The 16,361-nt window shown below is 37.9% G+C and overlaps 1 protein-coding gene across 2 annotated transcripts in view; it reads right to left on the bottom strand.

Moving 5' to 3' along the window:
* unc5a.S (unc-5 netrin receptor A S homeolog) overlaps positions 1-16,361 on the bottom strand; it is a 245,473-nt gene that overhangs the window by 78,417 nt on the left and 150,695 nt on the right. For both annotated transcript variants that reach the window (XM_041588683.1, XM_018254612.2), the window contains exon 2: positions 4,420-4,671. In XM_041588683.1, coding sequence (XP_041444617.1) covers positions 4,420-4,671 — 252 coding nt within the window. The remainder of the gene's footprint in view (positions 1-4,419; positions 4,672-16,361) is intronic.

Raw genomic sequence — 16,361 nt, 5'->3', positions numbered from 1 at the left:
GCACAATAACATCACTGATCCTGCCCTGTGGTTTAGTTGCCAGGTCTTTGAAAAGCTACGTTTTTCAGCTTAATTTTAGGCCGATTTGCAGTGAAAAAGCCAGAAAAAGGCAATGAAAAGTAAAGGAATAATTACTTTAACCTAATTTTAAGAATAACTTTTAGAAAAAGGTTTTGTGACACCAATAACAGAGAAAATGTGATAGCTGCAAATGAGGGTGAAAAGTGCCATGTCCTTATGTATCCAGCCTCTATATCCTTTGTCTCACTTTTACAGATGAACAATTCAGCTTCTAGAAATAAAAAAAAGGGTTCTTAATTGGGAGCTAATTAATTAACTGAAGAGAATAATAAAACCTGTTTCTTCCTGTATGTACCCCACTCCCTCCCTCCGTCATGTTTTTTTTTCTCCGCCACTCAGTATTGTGAAACATGACAAAATGAGAAATGCCGAGCTTTATGGCGCACCTCCCAGTCACTGTCACTTGTCAAATAACAAGCCATGCACCTCTGCCTTCCCATTACCATTGTAAGAATAAAAATGGATGGGGAGAGTTCTTTTTAGCAGAGAAAGCAGTCAGGAGAGTGAGGGAAATGCAGATTTGTATGGAGAGGAAAAATACAGTTTATTCTAAGGCACAGAATAAAACTGGACCTGTGCAATGCATTGTCTACGCAAGAGGAAGGCTTTTGGCCAATCTAATATCTTCCTTCAATACAGCAGGTGACATTAACTAGACAGAATAGACCTTTGGCTTGCATCTGCTTTGTATGCAGTGATGTAAGCAGATTTACAGAAGAGGAAGGAACCAATAACAATTACTATTGGCCACAAGATAATTGACTACAGTTTCTTATCAAAAGAGACCAAGCAGCCTACACATCAGGACCAAATCTTGATCATTTTGGTGAATTATTTAATTCTGATTTTTATAATGAAAACTGCAGAAACCCCAGAACATTATATCTTATTCCCCCCATGTATATGCCATGCCTTTGTATAACTAACCTCTAACACAGGAGTGCCCATACTTTCCTAATGCGAGGTCTACTTTTAGCAATGTTGTCCCATTATATTCTACCTCCATAATAGCATTGTTAGCATTCTGTTCCATGGAAAATATTACTTAAATACAGTATTATATATATTATATATATATCTATATATATATATATATATATATATATATATATATATATATTTCAGAACAACTATTTCTTATGTATCCTTAACAAAATAAATATCTGAAAATCATCAAACAGGAAGATGATTTAGACAAGCTGTTTGTTGACAGTGTCTTGAGATCTACTGATCACCAGCTAAAGGTCTGCTGGTAGATCCCTATCTACCTTTTGGGCACCCCTGCTCTAACACTATTCTTGCAGGAGATAACCTTATAGGGAATAGGTGTGGGATCTATTATCTAGATTGCTTGGGTCCCGGGCTCTTTGTCATTTGGAGCAACATTCTACTAAGAACATTTGAAATAATAAAAAAATAGGAATGTGTTGACATTAATATAGACATGAGAGCTTCAATAGCATCAAGTACAAGGTAGAAATTATTACAGAGAAAAATGCTGCATTTTGGAGCTTCCAGATTTCTGGCTAATGGATCCCATACCCTTACTAAGAATCATAGAAATGATGCAACAATCACACTGACTGGACCATGGAACAGTTAGACTTAAAAAGCACTTACAAAGCAAATATACAGTATATGAATAGTATACGTAGGCACACTTATGATTGTGTCATATTTTGATTCATCTTCCTAAACTTCCTAAATCTTTACCTTAACTACCATATTTACCTGTTATTTACAGTAAAAAAGGCCTGAAGGATTAATTTACGGTTGCGGTTGCACAGAAAAAGATACAATCTTTGCATGTATTGATACCGAAGAATCAGAAATATCCAAACTTCTATTCCAAACGAATCAATTTAGATAACGTGCAAGTGCTAAGATTGTGCTATGTGTAATTTAAAGATTAATTCATTCCCATATGTAATAAATCAATTTCTTCAACTGAAATCATTTAAACTGCAACTGTTTAGTCTACATACATAAAATGAATTACAGCTAAAATATTTTTACAAAGTTCTGTGCTAATGAGATTACTTTTAATACATTTTTAGAAAATTAATGAATTCATTGATGTGCTCAAAATTCATTAGAATAAAAGTTTGGAAAAGGAAAATGAATATAAAGTGGAGCTGTCCCTATTTCTACTAACTCAATTTGTTTCTATCTAACCATGGGACAAGATTGAGTAGGCAGGATACCAAGGACTGTGGTCATGTAATTTACCTTCCCTAAAAGACCACAAATCCAAGGTATATTGGAGTAGTAGTAGAGAAAGAAGTTGGAGAAGTTAATATTAAACCAGCCCCTATACCACAAATTTGTAGCTTTATAAATATTTTTAAAAGCAATTAGTAAAATTAAATTAAAATAGAGAAGATGCTGATGCACATTTCACAGTTATCTTTCTTACCATTCATTACTAACACCTTTACATTCTGCTTCTACTTATACTGTATATATACTGTATGTGCCAGGTGCCATTGTACCTTCCTCTGTCCAATCTGATGAATTACACTCGAGAGCCCCTAAAAGGTTTCCACTGCAGGCTGCATGCAGACTTGCGCGTAAAGAATTACATGCTAATGGTATTTTTTTCACCTAGCACTAGAAATATCATAGTGCCCACTATAGAATTTTCCCCGATTTATTGAAAAACAATTGACTGCATTACAACACTTCTGACACTGAACATAAATCTGCGTACAGCCCCAATTACTGCATTATGGATTTAAAAAAATTGCAAATTTTATCCAAAATTGCACTTATGTTCATTAATTCATTAACAGTATGAGACCCTTATGTTCATTAATTAATTAATAGTATGAGACCCTTATGTTCATTAATTCATTAATAGTATGAGACCCTTATGTTCATTAATTCATTAATAGTATGAGACCCTTATGTTCATTAATTCATTAATAGTATGAGACCCTTATGTTCATTAATGCATTAATAGTATGAGACCCGTAAGAAATGGGACCTTTTATCTATCCTTAAGACCTGGGTTTTAACTGTAACTGTTTTGTTATTACAGAGAAAAAGAATATACTTTTAAAAAATGTGAATTATTTGCTTAAAAGGGAGTCTATGGGAGATGGCCTTCCCATTCTACATAACGGGTTTGGATCCCATACCTGTATGGACTAGCACAATACTGCCCCTACCTAATCAAGCGCTCCACTTGTGCATCAGACAACTGACCCACATCATCTGTAGAGGTCTGCACTATTTTTTAATATAGTTACATACGCATTTTCCATAATTTAGATTGTAAGCTGTAAAGAGCAGGGCCCCTACAACCTTCTGTATCTGTCAGTACTTTGGGGCAAATTCATTAACCTCCGAAAATTCGCAACACTTTGCCAGGCGTAGATTCTCCAGGACAATGCTAATTCACTAAAATCCGAAGTTGCGTCCAGGGCGCCGAACGCTGGCAAAGTTGCTCTAGCGTTACTGTACCAAGCAAAGCGAAGTTGCGCTAGCGTTGGCTAATTTGCATACGGCGGGAAGTTAAAGTACAATGGACGTATATGTTGCAGCAAATACATTACACTACACAAGCCCAGGAAACCTTAATAAAATAAAATAGAGTTGTTATATTGCCCTACACATGAGCCCAGTGTATAGTGTATGTGCCATATGTTAGGAAATGTATGGGGGAAGCTGATTACCCCAAATAAAATTTACGCTCTTTTTTAGCCTATCACCCTGAAAAGGGAAAAGACCCCAACGTTTTTGGTACTTTTTCAACTATTTTCAACTATTTTTTTAGGAACTCCTATCTACTCTTTTGCACTTTGCCTGGTCTGAGGTAGTGAAGGCAAGTCTGGCTACTTCGACTACGACTTCGAATCGAACGATTCAAACTAAAAATTGTTCGACTATTCGACCATTCGATAGTCGAAGTACTGTCTCTTTAAAAAAAACTTTGACCCCCTACTTCGCCACCTAAAACCTACCGAAGTGCAATGTTAGCCTATGGGGAAGGTCCCCATAGGCTTTCTAATGTTTTTTTGGTCGAAGAAAAGTCGTTTGATCGATGGATTAAAAACCGATTTTTCGTTCAATCAAACTATTTGTGGTAAATCCTTCGACTTCGATATTCGAAGTCTAATGATTTACATTCGGCAGTCGATTAATTAATTAACCCTCGATATTCGACCCTATGTAAATCTGCCCCATAATGTCGAAACTTTATAAATATAATAATATTAATAATAACTGACAATTTACATAGGAATCTTTGGTGTATGTTACAGTTAGACCTGTTAGTGGGATGTATGGAAATTACAGAAATACATGCACAACCTGTAAAGAAAAAAAAAACTATACCAGTGCTGCGGTCTGTGCTGTGCTGGATGATGTGGTCTGTCTGGTGCACCCACTCCCCATTGCACTTGAAGTAAATCTGGGTGGCTGGTGTTGCTTTACAGTTCAAAGCCACTGGCTTGTTCTTCACAATGTAGACACTCTCAGGCTCTATAAGGAAGTGTGGCAGTAGTTCTCCTCCTTGACCTCCCAAGCTTGCCGAGCCTGGCATTGGCATTGGGAAGGGGTTCACTGGCCCGGAACTCTGCTGGCATCCTGAAACGAGAGAATAGAGAGAGAAAGACAATGAGTACTCTTGCTGCCATTTCAGGATCTGTGTTTGGCCTGCTTCACGTGTCCTCCAAGCTTCCCCATCAATCTTATAAGCCTCAGGCATTTTGTTTCTCCTGTATACGTCTTTGTATTGATTTTTATGTTTTTAAGCAATGACAAATGTTGCATTAAAAGGCACAATAATTGACATTAAATTAACGTATATTCGTGTTAAATTTCCAGGGACCAGTGATCTGAAAAGGTTCTAAAAGTTATTAAATCTTCCTTTCCCTATTAAGTAACACTGCCAATGTAAAGTGATTCATGGTTACAGTACAGTACAGTAACTCTTAAAATTATTATTAAAGAGATATACAGCTTTTTTAAGGAGAGATGTGGATGCCTGTGGAACAGGAACTGTGCTGCCACCTTATTTTGTCATATACAATACAATACATGCACATTATAATAGCCTCACAATATCTTAAATATCCTGCTCATTTCAAATGAATACACCACTACTCCAATAACTCCTGCAATTGAAACAGAAATCATCTTAATTCCTGCAATGCTATATGTTGTAAAGTGTGTATTACTGTAGCACATGTGATGTACATTGAAATGCTTTATACCATAGCAACTCACAGTTTATATTAGCTGAACTAAAAGCAAATGTTAAAAATAAAATTAAATCAATAAGCTTTTGTAGGAAGCAAGCAGGACTAATTTAATCTTTTGTTCTTCATTGCTGTTCATTGATATGCTCAGTTCATTCTTTTTATGAACATATTATATAATTATCATTTCTAGTTTTTGTGATGGAAATGTGGTCACTTCTGCAGCAAGCTTTTTTATTTTAAATTATAGTGATTAAGAAAATAATATGCAGGGCCATATTTTGCTAACCATGTGTTGGATTTAGGGGAAATTGTCTTATTATTTGACTCACTGGGTTCATCATTATTGCTGAGTTACATTTTAGGGGATGCCACAACTTCAGGGACCCTTCTTTCCCAGAATTGGCAGAGACTGGAATATAACCACAGGGTTGTGTAATAAGTCAAAGGAAAACATGGTTTCTATTGCTGAATTTGAGTCTGCACATGTAATGTTCAATGCTGCTTTGCATCTAGCCCAGTTCAGCAGTGACAAATTCAAAAGCGGTTGCATAATGTTGAGGGATATTGAGCACATTGAAGAATGTTTCCTAAACATGGCTGTTACTTACAGGAATGTACTGATATTTATTCAGTCAACATCAATGTGGTGTCAAACTATGGAAACAATACTCAGAATTTTTTCTTAAATGCTAAAACTCAGAACTACAGTTGTGTAAATTGTGTAAAAGGAACATGCATCTAAAGATGCTCGTATGCCTTTGCACCCAGCAAGTCTGTTTAAATAAATCACATGCAATGGTGCCAATTGATGCAAGGGAACCAAGAAGCTCCAGGGTGGTTCCTACTGGTGGTATTAATAAATACAAAGGAATGAAACTTAAAGTATCAGGCACTGATGTCATTTTGATGCTGAGGGCTGGAAATGATGTCATCCAGATTTTTAGGCATTATTGTGGTCAGTGTTGTACTGGGATGTCAGGGCCCCACCAGAAAACCGTAGACCGTAGGCCCACTTTCCAACTACACTTTTTCAACTTTATTTTCGTAGTCTTTTATCTCTACATACTATACTCCATTCTTCCGTTAGTAAGCCTTTTTCCATAAAGAAATAAGGAGTGGCCATGAAATAGGCCAGGTTAGAAGAGAGAAAGCCCACTGACACCTGGGCCCACCAGGAATTTTCCTAGTATCCCGGTGGGCCAGTCCGATGCTGATTATGGTAACTTTTTGTCAAAGCAATTGTGCCAAGCACCACTTCCCCTTCCAGACGCAAGTACTCTAGAATTATGAGGAAAAACTGTGTGTTGTAGGTTAAAAAAATAAAAGGGTGAAATGCAGTCACTCTCTACTTGTTGTCACAAATGACCCTTGGAGTACGATTCTTTTGTTCAACTGCCATAGAATGAGATTCATCAATCCCAAAAAGAAACTGGATTTATGTTCTCATTTTCTTATTGGTATTTAATGTGATTTCTATCATTGGAGATTGAATAGATATTCATGGGGGAAATGGACTGATCAGCACAATGCAGGGGACCCAAAAGAGGGCTTGTTGTTGATAGGATGTTGCTGTATGTGTTAGCGCCTCCGGTATTTATTTCTAAGGTGTAGCTCTGCCCTGCCTGTAGGACATACAGTGCCACAGATGTTTTATACCAGAGGCCCAACCAGTTCCCCACCACAGTGACTGTCTATGGCATCTTACAGCAACCCCTCTGGCATTTACCGGAACTCCGGGCCTGTTTTATACAATAAACTCCCATTCTTGATGAGTTACAGTCCTCCCTCCCAACGTCTCAGTGAAACACATTCTCCCCTGTGATTTCTCCAATGATTCATTTCTTTCATTTCGGTGCTATAATCATCTGGACGTAGCTGCTTGTCAATTCACCGGCTTTTGAACACTTTTCAAATGGATGCTTTATCTTGCCATTAAGTAGTGAGTTCACAGGTCTAAGCAGGATGATTTTAGCTGTTTTGGAACACAACCAAATGCGTCTATTTCATGCAATGATTATTTACAGATCGGAGCATCCAATTCAATTTTTTTAAGGGGGTGGTAAAGTACCTTTATCTTGAAAACATCTTTCAAGCCTTTTATAATATGTGAAGTTAGTGAAAGCAGACACAATGGGGGCTGCTCATTAAGCTTTAACTGTACAGTGTAAATTTGCCTGGAACAGAATGTGATTTAATAGGATGAGTTTGTTTGTTTTTCTAGCACAAGGAGAACATTTAGCTACAAAATTCTTTGCAGCCTTTTGTATGGTGTAAGGCAGTGAATACCAGGGTACACCTAAATGCAAATAAAAATAGCACTCAGGCAAGGCATAATTTATCTTCCCTGCTGCAGTGGGGAGGTTGTTTCCAATGACTATGGTAATGGGTTTGGGGAATATATATATATATATATATATATATATATATATATATATACTGTCGGTTCAGTGGACGCACTCCTTCCGGATCTGTTTCAATCGATGTTGGTGCGTTGGTCAAAGTGTAATACAATTCAGTAAGCAGGATCCTTGAAAAAGGTCCCAGTGAGGACCGAAACGTTGGAAAATGAACCTGTGAATAAAGACACTTTTATTTCACTGAATTTGAACGAGTGCGGGTCCTGCTTACTGAATTATATATATATATATATATATATATATATATATATATATATATATATATATATATATATATATATATATATATATAAAGCCTAGTACTGAATTCCATATGCACTTATAATAATATTTTTCTGATTTTGTGGAGTGGAAAATCATTTAAATTTTGCCCGTCTGGAATTGATGTAATTTTAAACTTTTTTATACAGTCATAAGGAAGGATCTCTCCATGACAGCATATAGAGATGATAAAATACCACCAGTGTGTCATTTTAATATCCCTCTTCAAAGAGGATTTTAGGGAAGCAATCAAGTCACATTGTCATCAAAGCTGGGTCCTTCCTAAACTGATTTTTTTTTTTTGAACTGCATATGCCAGCGCTTCATTTTTCCTGAGTTATCCAAAAGGGGTCTTATTAAAATGGACTAATAAAATGTGGCCGAATTGTTAGTATACATGCATACATCAGAACCCAATAATATATTGCATGCTTTCAGGGAATCATTGGTGCAGAATGCAGAATAAGAAGTGAATGCAGCTTCACTAAATATATGCACTGCAGTCCATTTCAGATTTAGCTTAACTCAAGGTCAAGAGATGCAAATATTCCATACCTAGAGGTCAACAGTAACATTCACCTAGAAGTAATTTTTGTTCAGACAGTTAAAGGTGGCCATACACGGGCCGATAAAAGCTGCCGACAGACCGAGTCGGCAGCTTATTGGCCCGTGTATGGGGGCCCCCGACGGGCTTCCCCGATCGAGATCTGGCCGAAAGTCGGGCAGATCTCGATCGGATGGGATTAAAAATCCCGTCGGATCGCGGCCGCATCTGTTCGTTGATGCGGTCCCGCGATCCGACCGCCCGTTTGGCGAACGCTAGGATCCGATCGTTGGGCCCTAGGGCCCACGATCGGATCAGCCCGATATTGCTCACCTCAAGGTGGGCATATCGGAGGGAGATCCGCTCGTTTGGCGACATCGCCAAACGAGCGGATCTATCCGTGTATGGCCACCTTTAATCTGCCCCAGTCTAGAAACCCATAGCAACCAATCAGTAATTAGCATCAGTTGGTCTAGAAAACATAATAAGGAAAGCAAATATCTGATTGGTTGTTATGAATTTCCACAGCACGGGTGGCATGGTATTCTGCACTACATTAGCCAGAGTGAGTCTTTTACGTGCATTTAGACCTTTATCTATACATAGTTTGCAGCATGTAATTATAATCTGGCTGCCTAATCAAATCAATATAACATTAATATTTAATACACAGCCCAGAAAGGATCCAGCAGCTTATTCTTTGATACAGATTAATATTACGCTTTTATATGTTCCATTATCGTGAAGTTAAATGTATATTTGCTGGTTTTTGTTCCAGTATTAAAAAGTATCTGATAAAGAGATCATAAAGCATAGAAATAGAAACAATAGTTCCAGTTATTTTTCTTACTGCAGTTCCCCTAGTCAGGCCCTGTGCTCTGAATGCACCCATACAAATACTGTATATACACATAATTAATTACCATCAAAAACCAGGTCCTGTCTAAGATATTTTTTGTTTTAATAGGGCACTGTAGAAAAAGGATAACTTGCTTCTGGGCAATAGATCCCATAACTGTCATATATACATAATCTCACCTAGACATTGTGGTGGAGTAGCTGACTAAAATATCGAAATATGAGCAGTTTGAAATATTTCAGAACAATTCAGGAATTTCATTCAGACAAAAAGGGTAACACGAGCCAGAGTAATTCACACAGGCGGAAAAATCCTTCCATTAGGAGGGAATTCGGCTGTCCTTTAGAATTAGAACACAAAGCCTAACAAAGACATGTAGGTAAGGGAAGTCTCTAGCAAAGCAATAAATAGAGAAAGGACTCTTTCCAACAGATAAGGCTTATTAAAAGGTTTCATCAATAAATTCTATTAAAAAGGCCTACATTGGTTTTTATACATTATATTTGAAGCCTCTGGCTGGATAGAAGCCAGTCTTGGTCACGGGTGCGTACATGAGTCTTTTAAGGTGCCATCTTTTTACATTAAGCTAACTATAAGGATTCGGATATGGGCAGTGATAAAAAAGAAATAAAATACCTAATACGCTATAATAAGAAAAGGCTTCCAGGTTTCTAATATTCAATTACTTTAAGTCTAAAATAGCCCAAAAGAACAGAACTGAAGGATTTAACTAGATACGTTTCAAACTGCAGAGAAGTCGAGAACGGATAGAAATTAATCTGCAGTGATCTCAACAAACAAATAACATATTCATCAACCCTCAGTATACTGCTTTCAATGGGATGGCATCAAAGGGTATTTACGGTAGCATATGAACTTAGTTTCTGTTCTAATCCAAACCCATCTGATTTATTCTCGCTGACACAAGGGTGTAACAACTGCCTTGTTGTCTCTCTACCCATCCCTTAATATCTGCCATGGTGTCCTATATATATAGATATATATATATATATATACCGATATATATATACCGATATATATATATATATATATATATATATATATATATATATATATATATATATATATATATTGCAGAAGAGGGTGGCAACTCCACATGCAGTGCCACCTCCTGTGATGGTTACCAGAAAAAAGATCATAAATATACAATGTGCAGAAACTGCATTTATTCTCTACATTTGAGGGAGTTGCTGAATTGACAATGCAACCACTGTATATGAATCTTGAGTATGTTCTCTCTGTAATGCTATTCAGTTGCTCCCGAAAGTCTTTGTGAATTCATTAAAATAAAAATACATTTGATTTTCTATTAAAACTCCTGGTATCCAGAATGTGCTCTGTTTAAAAGACAATTATACACATTAAGCTGAACAGCTATACAAGGACCTACATCCTGCTCCAGCATGGAGTCTATGGAACAATTGTGGTGTCCCACTATATCTATGGTGCATTGCATATATAATATTATGGGTTCATTTCCTATATCTTTTGTTCCTATTAGACTGCTTTGTGTGCATATTCCTTTATGCTATTTGATGAAGACAAGGGGCATAGAGTTCATGTACCAGTAAATAGAAAAAACAAGTACTTATTGAGGATGAAGTTCACTTCAGTCCCTCATAATTCTTTGCTGCTAGTAGAAGAGCCAACAACTTTATTCCAAAGGCTATTGGAAAGGCTCAGAAAGTTCTGACTGCTGCTGCCATCCAACAGAAAATATCAACAGTCAAACCTCCACTGTCAGGCTGTCACTAGTTGAAATTCTAGTAAATGAAAAATGTCCTGTCTGATGCACATAGAGTGATGACAGGTGGAACTCAAAGCAAAAATGACTATTTGAGCTCTGATGACAGCTCAGTGTTTACCATAAGCTGTAGTGCACTGGCACAAGAGGCAAATTCAGTTTTTTCTGCCTGTGTCATTTCCAACTCGTTGGGTGATCGATCACTTAGATTTACCCCTCCATTCTTTTATTGTTAATAGTAATCTCCTGCACCCTCAAGTGTACCATGTGGGTTCACTTTACATGTATGTGAATCTAATGCAGGGACTTGTGGCAGTGCTGATGTCACTCTGCTTTTCTACGCAACTGTCATTTGACAAGCATATTGCCATGTTTTTTTAGTCACTATGTAGTGTTTTTACCCCACAATTTCTGCATCATTGCAGCTTCAAGTGGGGAAAGGGGATGCATCTGAAGCAATTGTGTCTGATGCACTAAAATGAGTGCAGTAACGTGTGCACTTCAATGCAAATCATCCACAGTTGTGAAGAAAATTTAGTAGTAGTAGTAGTAGTAGTAGTCTGGTAGGCACCACTATTGGCTTTGAAATGACATATATTCCCAATTCTCTAGATGCAAATTTGCTGAGCTAATTGACACAGGTTTCTGCAGGAATCCTGGATTTACTGATACCTTCAAAGATGGCTAAAGTTCTTACTTTTGGACCACTAACAGTCACTCAAGGTATGATGTAAATATAAAAAAAAATATATAAAAATATAAAAAATTAACAACACACGTCACAAAGTGCAAATTAGGACATAGACAATCACTCAGTGTAAGTTGGCCTAGGTTTTACTTGTAGGTATATAACCTGGCAAAAAGCAGCAACTATACACAGCACACAAAGTCAATGAAACAAGCTAATAGGGGGAAGTAACATTTAACCACTAATGTGACCAACTAAATCCAGTATAGTACACTTACAGTGTATTCTCAGGGGCAAAAACTACAGAGGAAGCCGACCCTGCGACTGCAGGTGGCGCCCAGGAGGTACAAGGGCCCCATGAGGCCCAATTCATATACAATTTCAATAAATACTGGAAAAACAGGTCAAACTCTAAACATTTCAGGGAAAACTAGTTTACTGTGGGGCCCAATGATATCTAGTTACACCACTATGTATTCCCAATGACAATTTTACCATTGCATGTTAAAATAATACAGAAAAAATGTGGATACAGAAAAAGAAAGATGATTCTGTATATAATACAGTGATCTACAATATACTGTAAAGGGTTGAAACAGCAACACTGTGCTCTATAAAAACATATTTATTAGTCAATTTAAAGAGAGACAGCCTCCAGACCATTGCCTTAATCATTACCTGAAACTCTCTTATATTGTGGATCTAAGGCTTGGGACACCAGTTTTGACACTTTCTGCAGCTGCAATTCTAACCACCCCACATAACGCAAAGGCTACCAGATTAAAATGGAGAATAATGAAGGTGTAAAGAGGCTTAGACTCCAAAGTGTCTATATAACAGTGCAGTAACTAGAGTGCTCCAAGCCCCCCTGCAAAACAATCTTCAGAGGTGCTCGGCATACTCTGATCCCCATCCTCCCGCCCACATCCCATCCTTCCTCTGCCCCACCCATGTCACACCACCACCCCACCCACTCTCCACCCTGACCCCGCCCAGCTTGCATCCCCTTCCTTGCCACAGGTAAGTTAGCGGCTGGGGAGTAGGGGGGTTTTATTACCTATAGAGGAAGCAGACCCCACAGTCCGGGCCCCCCTGTTCCCAAGGGCCCCATGCAACTGCAGGGTCTGGTTCTTCAATAGTTACTCCACTGCTATATGAGTATACAGTTAAAAAATCTTCCATGGAAAACCATTTATTGGTAGCATCAGTTGGTCAGTGCATTTCAGCCAAATTTACCTTTTTTAAAATGTGATTGTGTAAGCAAATCCCTTCCCTGTAGAGTTTATGACAGATGATGATTTTGACAATGTTTTCAGACCTTTGGAATCTCTTCCACACACCCCTATTTATGTCATTATATGGTCAGGCCGCCACTAAGGACTTCACAGTATTACTGTTATATTAGAACATGATTATAATGGATGAATTGGACTTCTATAGTTCAAGGTCTTTAAGAAAATCTCATCCTAGCTGTCTTTTGTTTGCCCCTGATCCCTCCCAGTCCCATAGCCTGGAAATCTCTGGCTTTAAGTTTAATTTTAGAAACCAGAGACACAGACACATAACGTGATTTCCTGGATAAAATGGCCCTGGAATGAAACCCAGGCATTTACAAATTAAAATCCATTGTTTTGCAAATCTACTTGTTCTCCAAAAATGCGCAGATGAAAAGAAATATATCTCTCTCTTGTTTTTAACTTTTTTTTAGAATCAGTAGGGCAAATTTGGTAGAGTGAAATGTAATCTTCAAAGCACAAAATGCAGAAGAGAAATGGGCCGCTTTCAAATTGCTGTTAAATGAAATTTACTCATGTATATAGTGATGGGAAACAAAGGCAAGACAAACAAATTGAAAGCTAAAAGGTTTAATAATAAAGCAAAGTAAAAGACATGGAGAAGCGGGCACTGAAAATGTTTAAATCATCAGAAAGAAAGGAACAGTTTAAGGCTTGCAAAGAATTCAATAAAAGTTGCTGACGTGTGACCAAATATGCTAATTCCAAAAAATTGAAGAATTTGGTGTGGGGATGTTGCCTTTTTCTGTGATTTTATCCGAAAAGAATGCCATCTTGCATCAAATGAATGCAAAGGGTTTTATGCAAATGGATATTTGAAGGTTATATAAAGGTGTTTGTCTGTAAAAAGGGGAAAGGAGCAAAGGTCAACATTTGGTGCAGTGCACAATCTTTTTTGCACTTTGTGCCTCATTAAGGATCACTGGTACCCCCTGATGCACAATTGTTTGTGGTCCTACTGTACCAGCCATACTCCATACCTGAAGTATGAAGAGCAGCCTACAGATGGGGGAACCATGTACAGCAGGGGTGCCCAAAAGGTAGATCGGGAACTACATGTAGACCTTTAGCTGCTGATCTGTAGATCTCAAGACTCTGTCAACAAACATCTTGTCTAAATCACCACCCCCCCCCATTTCATGCTTTTCATTCAGATGTTTATGATGTTAAGGTCACATAAGAAATAGTTATTTGTTAAATATAGCAATATACATTTTCTCATTAATCAATATTTAAGTAATAGTTTCCATGGAGCAGAATGCTAACAATGCTTTTATGGATGTAGATCATAATGGGACAACATCACTAAAAGTAGACCTCGCATTATAAAAGTATTGCAACATGTGAGCTGTGCGCTGCACCTTGAGCAAGGTTTTGGCACAAGGTGGACAGTACATCTTCAGTTTGTATAAGCACAAGTGCATGGCAAGCCTCCAGCATAAAATGTCATGGTGACTCAACATCATCAAAACACTCTATGCACCCCCTGTTATAAATTGACACAGTGATACCCACCTCGTTACCATCTAATGACACAGTGACTCCTGTATCAACAAATGGCAAAGTGACCCCTCCAGCGAAAACAGGATAATGATCCCCTTCAGCATGTAGCAGAGCAGTAGATCATCACCATCGGGCTGGATGATGTCTGTTGACCTGCTGAAGGCAGGAGTGACAGACATGCAACTGCTCTTTGAGGAGGGTGCAGATAGCGACTGCTTGGATCAGGGTGCCCCCCAGGACTGGAGTCTACTGAGATTTATTTTTATATCTCTTTAGGCCAGTCTGACCCTGTTTATACAATTACTTTGTAGTAAGAAAGAAATTTATGTTCAGAACAATGGCCCAGTGCTCTCCTTTTCAGTCAACAAGCTTCTATATCCTCTATTGTCCCACTGCGTCAATTTGGGGACTCAACAATCAAAAATCACTGCAGCGTGTGACCTGACTTATGATTCAGTAGCTAATTTTATTATTTGCAAAGACTTATCTGACCAGAACTAACAAATAGTACCAACAAACATTCTGTTCATAACTAGCAGCACAGTTGTAACAGAAAACACAGAAGAAATTACCTGCTATGAGTATGGCGCAGCGGGTATAAATTAAGGGTGTAGAACATGGTATGAATACGAATAGGCATCCAACTTATAATAGAAGTAAATAATAAAACTCTCAAAACCTGAAATCACTCCAAACCATATTGGCATCAACGGGGAAATCAACCCACACCTAACACAGAGTTCATGGAAAATAGGAAAACCTAAAATGATCATGTTTACCGTCCACTGTTTGTGCTAGAATGCAGGGTCCAATATATAGTCTGCTATTAACAAGAATGGCAAATATATTTGTAGGCTGTAACCACTAGCAACCAGAAGGGAGACTGATTGCGAGGCTATATTTTATTGTTATTACTTAGGTTTCTGTTCAAGTCCTCTTATGTGTTATTCACACAGCAGCCTGATTGCTAGGATCCGTGGAATTGCAAGGAAATTGATAGTTGTTGAAACATAAAAAGCCAAATAACTTTTGTTAGACCAACTTGCACCAAAACCAATGATGTCAAACATTTTTTCTTAAATTATTTTGTTTGCAAAAATGTCACATTTAGAATTTCTCTTGCCTTTCAAAGGAAAACTATACCCTCATACAATGTAGGTCTCTATAAAAAAGATATTGCATAAACAGCTCTAAATAAACCATTTTCATAATAATATACTTTTTTAGTAGTCTGTGCCATTGGGTAATCATAAATAGAACATTGCCATTTTAAAAAATAAGGGCCGCCCCCTGGGATCGTAGGATTCACTGTGCACACATACCAAACATACTATACATGTTAGGTCACATGAGCCAATTAACAGACAGAGTTCTGTCTTTTGCTTCCACACTTCTTCCTGTTACAGTTAGAGCTGCAGTATTTCTGGTCAGGTGATCTCTGAGGCAGCACACAGACCATCACAAAATGGTGGTTCAAGGCAAGAGATGTAAAAGGGCAATATTTACTTAAATATATATATCGGTATGACAAGATTCTTTAATATGCCACTTCATTTGATATAAACTATCTGTTGCTCAAGTATTCATTTTGGGAGTTTAGTTTTCCTTTAACATATTCTCTCTCTGCACGGTGGGGTCCCCCCCCTTTGCATGGTGTAGTCCCCCCCCCCCCGGTAGGGTTGCCACCTGGCAGGAATCTTACTGGCCTGGCCGGCAAAAATGAAGGCTGATCCCAAAGTTA

This window comes from Xenopus laevis, chromosome 3S, assembly GCF_017654675.1.
Source record: "Xenopus laevis strain J_2021 chromosome 3S, Xenopus_laevis_v10.1, whole genome shotgun sequence".
In the NCBI taxonomy this organism is placed as follows: domain Eukaryota; kingdom Metazoa; phylum Chordata; class Amphibia; order Anura; family Pipidae; genus Xenopus; species Xenopus laevis.
The sequence above is the reverse complement of the archived record's forward strand: the minus strand, read 5'-3'. Positions and strand labels throughout refer to the sequence as shown.